This window comes from Propithecus coquereli, unplaced genomic scaffold (assembly GCF_000956105.1).
Source record: "Propithecus coquereli isolate 6110/MARCELLA unplaced genomic scaffold, Pcoq_1.0 Scaffold46, whole genome shotgun sequence".
NCBI lineage: Eukaryota > Metazoa > Chordata > Mammalia > Primates > Indriidae > Propithecus > Propithecus coquereli.
In genome coordinates this window covers 6,560,833-6,572,184 of record NW_012150396.1, presented here as the reverse complement: position 1 = coordinate 6,572,184, position 11,352 = coordinate 6,560,833, and the positions used below count along the sequence as shown (strand labels likewise).

Below are 11,352 nucleotides of genomic sequence, written 5' to 3'. Positions count from 1 at the left end.
GAAAACTATAATAAATACAAGTGCAATGTTGAGGTGTGGCCAACTTTTGCTCTAGGCTATGAGGTAGACCAGGTGTATATTTATTCTTCATCTTTGCCACAATTCCTATCTACAGCATGAAGGATTCAAATGCCTTCAAGAATAGCAATAAAATACAAAACCCAAGAAAACATGCCAATATTCTGGTATTGTTTGGAAAACATTTTAAGGTCTCTGGTATGAAATGTCATCTTATGAAATCTCAAGCAAGACCATTCTGGTACCCAGTTTGGGAGTAATTTAGCTATCTGAATTCAGAGGAATCCTAGAAATGTTCACTATTTTTACCATACACTCCGTAAATGTAGAGGAAGCAATATAAACAAGGCAGTACCACCCTTCAGAACTGCATATGTGAAGGATACTCTTCGCTATTCCGAATGTCAACCAGCAGAAGCTTTGGTTTGCTGGACTTTGTTTTCTTGGTGGGCGTTTTGAAGTGGCCTGTCACAGTGAGCTCACACAGCTCGAGCAGGTCCTCCGCAGAGATCCGGGGTGATGCTTCCGACTTTAGGTCATTTAATGGGATGGATTCTCTGGACTGAAAAAAATGCACAAATAATAAAAATATTAAGAATATAATAGAGAGACAACCTATAGCCAGTAATAGCATCTCTAGAGGCTCTTGATATCAATCAGTATAGCGTACGGGAGAAGAGGACACTGTCTCTCCTTTTAGCAGTCTAGTGTGTAATTGTATTCTTTACTACTGAAGTTTATTTCCTTATTAGTCGCATCTGTAGGAAAGCTTTTTTTTTTCCCCTCTGCAAGTTCTTGGCTCAAACACATAGAAAGAGATGAGTAGATTTTTCCTTATGAGAGTATGGTGTATCCTTAAAAAAAAAAGCACGTCTCAGCACGTTTCACTTTCTTTAAGTATAATTACTGTTGTTGTGAACTGCATTAATTACAACTCAGATGTTACGAGAAATTACATTGTAATTCAACATACATAGTAATTAAAGAGACTGGTTTTACTATATGTATTGGACTTTCATAAAATAATTTGTTATATATAAATGGTTAAGAGGAAATTAGATTCTTAGAGATGAATAAAGAGCAACCTAATGCTTTCTTAGATAGTAAACCAAATTGACAACACGTCTTAATTATGAAGGAGGTAAAATCAGACCCCAGAATATCACATCGGCACATTGGTCTATGTTTCTGTTATATGGCATAAGACTGATTCAGACTAAAGGCTATTTACAATTATTCTCTATGTTATTTAGTAGGGAGAAGGATTTCCCCCTCATAATAGGCAATGTAAGACAATTTAGCTCAATTCAACATAAATCTATTCAGTACTACAAGTCATTCTTGAAAACTTACGTGATGTAACTTAAAAATTTGAGAACTTTCAAAATTCACTTGATTGAAAATATAGGTATTCAAAAGAAAATTTTATTTATATGCCTAATAAATTAACAAAATAGAGTCTAATTATTAACTATTTACTAATTTTCTCTCTTTTCTCAATTCCACTGTGGGATTCCACACTTTGAATATCTAATTTAGAATTTCTAGGCAGGAGAAAATAAACCATGTGAATCACTTACCAGACAGACTTATTTTGAAAAGAATTGTTTTCAGTTGGAGTTTGATGTTAGTTCTCATCCCTTGGGTTTCACTGACTGCCCTGAATTCTTTAGTGGTAAAGCACTTGTTCTTTCACTTCATTAACTTTTAAATAGAAATAGAAATTGCTAAGCTTTATGGGTTTATGGCTTTTAATAAAAAATAGGCATAAGGAATTTTAATTTTTTATATATTAGGAATTAAAGCTACTTAAACATTCTGAAATTAAAAGTGCTCAGAAAGATTAAAAGGCTTTAAAACCAGCAAGCCCTACAATTGATGCTTCCATCTCCTTTTTCATTAGACTGCAATCTCTACAGGTATTTTCCCAGCCTTCGAACGAAATCATACATTTATAAAGATGAAATAAAGCACTTCTGATTAACCTAGTTCCACTTTTAGCCATTTTGTGATGAACGTGGCATTTCAAATCGAGGTTTCATCTGAGTGAAGAGAGCCCTGGCTGATGAAGAAGAGGATTTGACCAAACTGTTCTCTATGAAGAAATGATTGATTTAAAGAAGGATTTGACCTTGGCTTTGGTCCAATCAAATGCATCCTGCGGGAGGTGTTTTCAAGGAGAGAGCACTGCCATAGGAAATGGTGAGAACGGAAGGAGAGGAACTGCTGACAATTTCATAACTTTCCAAACTGCTGTGGATGTGTATGTGTAAAGAACTGTAATATGATGTGTGTGAGTTCCTCTGCCAATTAATTTCAGGAGATTAGTAAATTAAATTTAGAACCAATTATACTACTGTGCCTTATGAAGAAAATAATTATATTAAAAACGCAGAATCTAGTTTTTCTTTTATTAGTTTTATAAATGATTTTACTATTCATTGTAAAATTTCCAGTTAGAGGCATAAAAATAAAACCTTTTCTGCACAACTTTTGTCTTATTTAGTATTACAGACATTGGCATTTTCCTCATGTGACTGAAGTTTCAAATTCATGGGACTTTGTTTATGGACAATAAATTTAGGGGAACTATAGAACAACTCTGGAAATGTCTATTGATTTATCATTTCTGCCCAACAGCCTGTACACACAATGCATATTAAACTTAGCTGTCCACCTAGAACTAAATCCACATATTTATAGCCAACCAATTTTTGATAAAGGTGCCAAGAACATTCAGTGGGGAAAGGACAATCTCTTCAATAAATGGCACTGGGAAAACTTAATATTCATGTGCAGAAAAATTAAACTAGACCCCTATCTCTCACCATATACAAAAATCCAATAAAGATGAATTAAAGACTTAAATATAAAACCTGAACCTATCAAGCTACTAGCAGAAAACATTGGGGAAACACTTCAGGACATCGGTCTGGGCAAAGATTTCTTGGGTAAGACCTCAAAAGCAGCAACAGACAAATGGAATTACATCGAGTCAAAAAGCTTCTTCTTAGCAAAGGAAACAACAACAGAGTGAAGACACAACCTACACAATGGGAGAAAATATCTGTAAAGTATGCATCCTACAAGGGATTAATAACCAGAATATATAAGGTACTGGAACAACTCAATAGCAAAAAACCCAGATAATCTGATTACAAAACAGGAAAATGATCCAAATAGGCGTTTCTCAAAAGAGACACAAATGGCTAAGAGGTATGTGAAAATATGTTCCACATCACTAATCATCAGGGAAATAAAAATCAAAACCACACTGAGATATCATCTCATCTCAGTTAAACAGCTATCATCAAAAATATAAAAAATAACGGATGCTAGCAAGAGTGTGGAAAAAGGAAAATGCTAGTACACTGTTGGTATGAATATAAATTAGTACAGTCACTATGGAGAACAGTATGGAGGTTACTCACCAAACTAAAAATAGATCTCCCATCTATTTTTAGTAGGATCCTGCAATCCCCAGTGCTGGGTATATAACCCAAAGAAAGGAAATCATCATATTAAAGAGATACCTACACACTCATGTTTACTGCAACACTCTTCACAACAGCCAAGATATGGAATCAAAGTGTCTACCAGTGAATGAATGGATAAAGAAAATGTATATATACACAGTGGAATACTATTCAGCCACTAAAAAGAATGAAATCCTGTCATTTGCAGCAATATAAAAGGAACTGTAGGTCATCATGTTAAAATAAACCAGGGACAGAAAGACAAATACTGCATATGCTCACTCGCATATGCGAGCTGAAAAAGGTGATCTCATGGAGGAGAGAGTAGAATGATAGTTCACAGAGGCTAAGGAGCATGGGGAGGGTGGGGATGAAGAGAGGTCGGTAACGGGTACAGAAATACAGTTAAATAAAAGTGTTCCATAGCACAGCAGGTGACTACAGTTAACAAGTTATTGCATATTTCAAAATGGCTAGAAGAGATGTGAAAAGTTCCCATCATAAAGAAATGATAAATGTTTGAGGTGACGAATACCCTAATTGTGTGGATTTGATCACTACATTGTATGGATGTATCAAAGTATCACATGTATTCCATAAATATGTATATTATATATAAATAAAAAAGTAAAAAACTAAAAATAAAATCCAAACTTTAGACATTTGAGTTTGTCTGAGAACTACTTTTTTTTTTTTTTAAAGTTCATATTCTATTGTCAACCTGGAGTCAGAATTCATTTAGCAGTGTTACTGATAAAAGTCATCTTTGACTAGTGTGGGCCCTCTTAAATGGCTATTTGGATATACTAGTGGTGATTCCAACTAACAAGTGAAAATCTAAACCTGGTATGAAAACAGGCATTTTGCTGTGTCTATTAAGCTACTGGGAAGATGACTTTTTCATGATACCCAAGAGTCTGAAGTGGCAGACTTTTAATGAGTATGCCTGTATGTCTTTATGTCATGTAATGAAAAACCACAGCTCCTAAATACTTATAAAGGCATTTTAACTGTGAGAATATAGGACTAGTAGACAGATTTTCTTCCCATATTTTCTGTCATGGATCCTGCCACTAACTTCATCTTGATTACTCAAGACAGAAATCTGGAAATCATTATAAACTTTTCATTCTTCCCACTCCCCTTTCCCATCTCATCTTGCAAATGCTATGAGTTAAAAAAAATAACCTGGATGGGTGCGGTGGTCCCTGCCTGTAATCCAGCACTTTGGGAGGCTGAGGCTGGAGGATCACTTGAGGCCAGGAGTCCAAGACCAGCCTGGACAACATGGCGAGAGCCTATCTCTACAAAAAATAAAAATCAGCCGGGCATGGTGGTGCTTGCCTACGGTGCCAGGTTCCTCCAACACCTCCACCATAGTACATTATTATATTTGTGACATATCGTCTACTTCTCCACTTGATTTGCAATCTCCTCGAATGCAGTTTCCATATCTTTTCATATCTGCATTTCCAAAAGCTAGCACAAGGTCTGACACAAAGAAACTCAACAGATATTTGATGAATGAGTAAGTGAGTTTTAAACAAACGTTAAATAATGCTACAGGGCAGACTCCATTCTTACGTCTGGATTATTAGACAGATGCCTCAGGGATGGCAAACTGTCAGATCCCTCTTGCCTTTGAGCACTGTGCTGGTTAATCAAGAACAGTGAAGTGCGTATCTACCTAAATAATTTCTCAATAAAGTCATCCTTCTTTTTCTCAACTGAAAAACTGGAGATGACAGTTGCTATCACACAAAGCTTGCAAACTGTTACTCTCATTAACTGAAAGCAGTTACGTGAAAATAAAGAAGGCAAAAATAAAAAAACTCCACAAACTATCTGTAGCAAAGAAGGCAAAATGTTTAGTAATAATAAATACATTAATGAAGGGAAAATTAGACCAATACTAGAGTTGATATTTTGGGGAAAACCAATAAAGCTGGAAAATCTGTATATGCACTGCGTGTGTGTGAGATTAGAAATGAGAAAAAATGTAAACATGTTTTTATAACTATTTTCTCATTTTAATTTTATATAAACGAGAATATCAGCATATAGAAATATTTAAAAAATACAGTATTGTGTATAATTCTATATTAATAAATTTAGAAGATATTGATTCTAATATTCCCAAAAGAATAGAAAACCTCAATAGACCTATAGATCCATAAGCTAAGTAGAGCCGAACAGACGGGGGGTGGGGTGTGTGTATGTATTTAAAAGTCATAGAGGCCAGGCTCGGTGGCTCACGCCTGTAATCCTAGCACTCTGGGAGGCCGAGGCGGGCAGATTGTTTGAGCTCAGGAGTTCGAGACCAGCCTGAGCAAGAGCAAGACCCCGTCTCTACTAAAAATGGAAAGAAATTAATTGGACAACTAAAAATATATAGAAAAAATTAGCCGGGCATGGTGGTGCATGTCTGTAGTCCCAGCTACTCGGGAGGCTGAGGCAGGAGGATCGCTTGAGCCCGGGAGTCTGAGGTTGCTGTGAGCTAGGATGATGCCACGGCACTCTAGCCGGGGCAACACAGTGAGACTGTGTCTCAAAAAAAAAAAAAAAAAGTCATAGAAAACATATATAGATCTATGTAAACACAGGTAAAAATTTAAAGTCTTCAAATGATTACTCTGAAGAAAGATGCCAAACACATTTTTCCCAAACAATTCTACCTCATTTTCAAAGCATAGGGAATTCCCATGACATAATACCTAGTCCAAGACAAAAGAAATATCGAAAAGTACTCCAGGCCATTTTATGAAGCTTCCTTAACCTAATATTTAAATCTGACAAAGACAGTACTAAACACAAACTCCCCAATATCCTTGGAAATACATATTTTTTAGAAAAATCTCAAAACTGGAAAACCGGAATGCAATAGCAATTTTAAAAAATGTCAAACTATGACCAAGTAGGGCACATTCTAGGAATTAAAGATGGTTTGCTATTAGGAAAATTTTTAATATAATTCATCACCTTAGTCACAGGATACAAATTGTAATAACCACTATAAGTTACATATGGCTACATGTGATAAAACTTCACATTTATTCCTAATTTTATTTTTATTTATTTATTTTTTGAGACAGAGTCTCGCTCTGTTGCCCTGGCTACAGTGCCATGGCATCAGCCTAGCTCACAGCAACCTCAAACTCCCGGGCTCAAACGATCCTCCTGCCTCAGCCTCCCAGAGTGCTAGGATTACAGGCGTGAGCCACCACGCCCAGCTAGGCTTTCTCTATTTTTAAATTCTTCCTTTGCTTCTGTGATCTCTCGCTATATAAAGCTGATACATAAACAGACACTATGATTGCATAGAAAAAAAAAATAAAACTTGCTACCTGGACGAATATGACAAAACAGTCTTTCTACGTATATAACCAAACAGACATAAAGGTTTTCTGAAATATTTGTACGAATACAATCATATTGGAAAACAGCTACATTAAAAGGACATAAATGACAATATAATTAAGGACAGTAATGACACTAGGGTATACTAATCTTAACACCCATTGCTCCTTAGTGTTTATAAACTAAATCTGCAAATACAAACCAGATCTGTCTTTGGAGGATCTGGGCACTCGGAGGAGAAATACGGCGAACTTCTGACTCCACTGCTGTCGGGAGCTGGCTTTGGAGGCTGAGCGTGCTGTCTGTAAGTCGCACTTTTAGGAGTCCAACAAAACAGGTTGATCGATTCTCGTACACAGCGCTCAATGTCAATTTCTAGAGAGAAAATTTTTTTTAAAAAGCAAATGTATAGAATTTAGATTGCCTTATTAAGGTAAAAAAACACAATCTTTCCTAGATGCATGTATCTAAATGGTAAGATGATAATTAGAAAAGGTGTCAGGTAAAACTACAATGCAGATATTAAGCAACGTGTAATATTTATGACTAGGGGATATTTAGCAATATACGCTTACATATACATGTAAATATATATACTCATGTTTTATTTGGTATTATCTACATATATACATGTATATGTGTTTGTATATTTCAGTGCATCATTATTTAAACATCATGGAATATGACATATCTCCTTATTTAAAAATCTGGCCCATTTACTCTTGATAATTTTTTCACTTTTCCGAAGTAAAACAGAGGTTGGTGTCAGGGGGTAGGCTAGAATTTGGGAACAAATAGACAAAACATTCAGATGTTGATTCACCACAACTCCTAGTAAAGTGCACTGAAAGTTTCACTGCCATTAAATAGGATGTAAACAAATCAGGGCAAAATTTATCAAAATCTCGATTCAGTATTTCACCTTCAATAATTTGTTTTTTATTTTTTCACTTGTTTATTGTCTGTGTCCTCCACTGATGTTTATTTATTTTTATTTCAGCATATTAGGAGGGTACAAATGTTTAGGTTATGTATATTGCCCTTGCCCCACCTGAGTCAGAGCTTTGAGCATGTCCATCTCCCAGATGGTGCGCACCGCACCCACCTCTGATAATTCTTAAGTGCAGAAATGTTTAAATACGGTTTCATATGGAGACAGATTAAATGCCCTTGATCAAAATAATAAACATTTCCATCGAAGATTTTTTTTTTCTTTGTCGTATTCGAGATTCAGGCATCTTCAAGGCAGAGGCATTATAAACAGGAAGGCTATTACAACTCCAAATTATCGTTTGTGTTTCATGGGACTGTAGCTGATGGGGAGTTAGCCACTCCTCTACGGGAAGTGGAGAAATCACAGACAGCAGCAGCAGTTCCAGAAGTCGACTGGGATGAAGTAGTTCAGCACTGGCTAGGCTTTCTCTGTGTCTACAGTTGCTAACGGCAGATACTCTCATTTCCTCTGCAAAAGGCCAAGTGGCAGCTCAGATAAACAATGGAGAAAAATATATTACCATACATGTTTTAAATGACAAGGGGATAAGCTCCCTATTTCTCTTATTGAAATAAGGGGCTCATAAGGATAAAAGGAAATCGGCAATCAGTAGATTCTGCAGATGGCACCTGAGTCATCATTTAGAGCTGTCTGCTCTTGTGAGGTGGAAAAACTTCGGAGAAGGGAAGGGAAAACGACACTCACTGAGCATCTCTCATGAGACAGGTACTGAATACTTTCATCGGGCCATTTAATTCTCACAACGATTCTCGAAGACAGGTATTCTAATTCTCCCTCCCACCATCCATTTCTGTTGACGATGAAACTAGGACCTAAGGAAACTAAGTAATTTTTATCAAGTGTGATGTTATGGGTAGAATGTCTGCAGTTAATGAAGGTTTATGACGCATCTTTTGTTATTTCCCAACTCATCTAGATTTGGAAGATGGCCAGGAGGTACGGAAAGACCAGTCATTCAATTACAACAGAAGGAACTGTGACAGTTGGATAAATACATGGGACAATAAATTAATCTCAAGCTCGAACTCATACCACACAATGAATTCAAGATCATAGTGTATCATAGACCAAAATATAACAATTTAAACAATAAATTGGTCTAGAAGAACACAGAATATTGCAATGCTCTTGGAGCAGACACTAACTTCTTAGAGAGGGTACGATACCTGAGAAGTCCAGCTGTCGATCACAAATCCATGTATGATTTTTCAGGCCTAACCACAGGCGATCACTACACAGGCTTCACCTGGCCAGCCCACAGGGCAGAGCGGCCCTCCCACGGCAGACCTGGCGCACAGCCACGGTGCTGCAGCCTCTGCAGGGAGTTGCTGTCACAGACTCAGAGCCTTTGGCCCTTCTCTTACACACGTGCACATCCCTAAGGTGGCCCCTCCAATCGAAAGGCCTCTTTATCCTGGGCCTCTGGCGAGGTCTTCCTCAGACACCTCACCCAAGACCTCCATAATGCAGGGAGTGGGCACCCTGAAGATATTTTTCTCTACTCTGACCCAGTACTAAGCACTTTTCCATTCCCCGGACTTTCTATTCTCTCTTTCTCTAGTCTCTGGGTCCATAAAACTTCAGGAGCCTTTGTTCAGGGGCCCCCTTGGAGGTGAAATGACCTCCACATCCTTGCTGATCCACGTGACCCACTGGTGCTGTTCCCCGTGGAAAACGGAACAGGGTGAGTGGTGCTTTCTCCAGTTTAGCCTCTTGCTTACACGATTGCAGTAAGTGATCAGGGCTTGACTGTTCCTTTCAGTTTGGTTTGTTGTCTTAATCAGCTATTCTAACACCTGGCTGCTTGGCTTGCTTGAGCTCAGTTCATATTCATAAAAGAAAAACACGGATAAATTAAACTATATTAAAACTGTAAAAATCTACTCATCAAAAGGCACAGTTTACAAAATAAAAAGACAAGCCAAGAACGGGCAAAACTCTTCTACATTGATAGAATCAGAATAGCGGTTGCTAATGGGGCATGGGGATTGATCAGCAGCTGGCATAAAGGAATTTCTGGGGGCTGTGAAAATATTCTGTATCTTGATTGAAGTGTTGCTTATGTGGATGTTTGTAACTGCCAGAACGTATTGAATTACATAGTTCGCCGTCTGTAAACCTTATCACAATTTTAGTTTCTGCCAAAATGTAGTTTAGCATATTTTCCTTCTACAGATTTAGTTACATGCTACGTAACCACTTGAATTCATCTTTTTCATGGTAGAATAAAAGCTGAGACTGTAGTTGCTACCCGTATTTCTACATTTAAGTATTAAATTCTCAGGTTTACAAACTCCTGATTTGTGAACGCTCTATACAGCTTAACTTGCTATCCTGTATTACACGACACAGAACTTCCCTGGAGTTTGGTTTGTCCATCCAAGAGTACAGTGTTTCCTTTCCTCAGACTGTCAGACTGTCAGCAAGAAGCTGCGGCAAGGAGGGAGCAAAGTTTCGAGTGAATTACGTCTTCGTATAAATACAGAGTCTCAAATAGCTTCCCAAGGGCCCTTTTTACTCTCCATCAGCTGAAGATAGACAGCCCTGTCCGAAGCAAAAGGGTAGACACGTTACCGCCACCACCTCCACCCCACTGGGCCTTTGCCCTGTTTGGCGGCATTGCCAGGATGTCAGTAAATCACACTGCACTGGAGCTGGCTCTGTATCTGCAATGCTGGGCTAGCAGAAAAGGCGACACGTGGCGGAGAGAATCAAAAGAGGATGATGAGGCCCAAGCAGAAGAGACTGTGAAGGCCTCGATGATTATTTTTGCAAATGGCTGAAAAATGTCTCATATTTTACAGTCAAATTTCATTGAATGATTCCATTTACTTGGACCTATACCTGGTAAATCAGAGAAGAGAAGAATGCACTCATTAAAGCCATTAGCCAAAAGCCGGTCCCGCAGCTGCTGGAGAATCGCTACTCCAATACAAAATGGGAAAGAGGAATTCCCAAGCAGCAAGGTATCCCAGAGGTGGAAAATCTTGTGCAGTGGAAATACATCTGTAAAATGACAAAGCATAAATAAATAAATTAAAATAGCAAACAAAAACAACAAAAACTAAATAGCAACCTGCTTTACTGGATATATAACTATTACTTTATGATCAAAAGTATTATTTAAGAGCTAATACTACAAAACTGTTTTTATAAAATGTTTATTTGGCTTTGTAAATTTATAGCTTCCTAATGCATCTTACAAAAGTGATAATCAGATTGGTCAAATAGATAACACTTTCTAACCTCCATGGTCAATCTTGATATAGTTGTCCCATTTATAGTATTTCTTCCCGGAGTTTTCCAGTTATATTATTCTTACAGGTTTATTTACCTACAATGAACTTTAGTATTGTTTTAGGTATAGTAGAGTTCCATTTCTATTATATACTCTAAATAAGTGTTTTATCAAATTCCCACCTAAAATCCTATTAGTAATTTTCTATTTCCCATTTAACAATACTGTGGGTATTTTTCCAGGCCAAT

General features: G+C 37.3%; 1 protein-coding gene across 1 annotated transcript in view; it reads right to left on the bottom strand.

Annotated features, from left to right (window-relative positions):
* TBCK (TBC1 domain containing kinase) overlaps positions 1-11,352 on the bottom strand; it is a 110,856-nt gene that overhangs the window by 35,180 nt on the left and 64,324 nt on the right. Inside the window, exons 19-21 of the mRNA XM_012655085.1 lie at positions 10,711-10,872; positions 7,054-7,226; positions 405-580 (exon numbers count right to left, since the gene is read on the bottom strand). Coding sequence (XP_012510539.1) covers positions 405-580; positions 7,054-7,226; positions 10,711-10,872 — 511 coding nt within the window. The remainder of the gene's footprint in view (positions 1-404; positions 581-7,053; positions 7,227-10,710; positions 10,873-11,352) is intronic.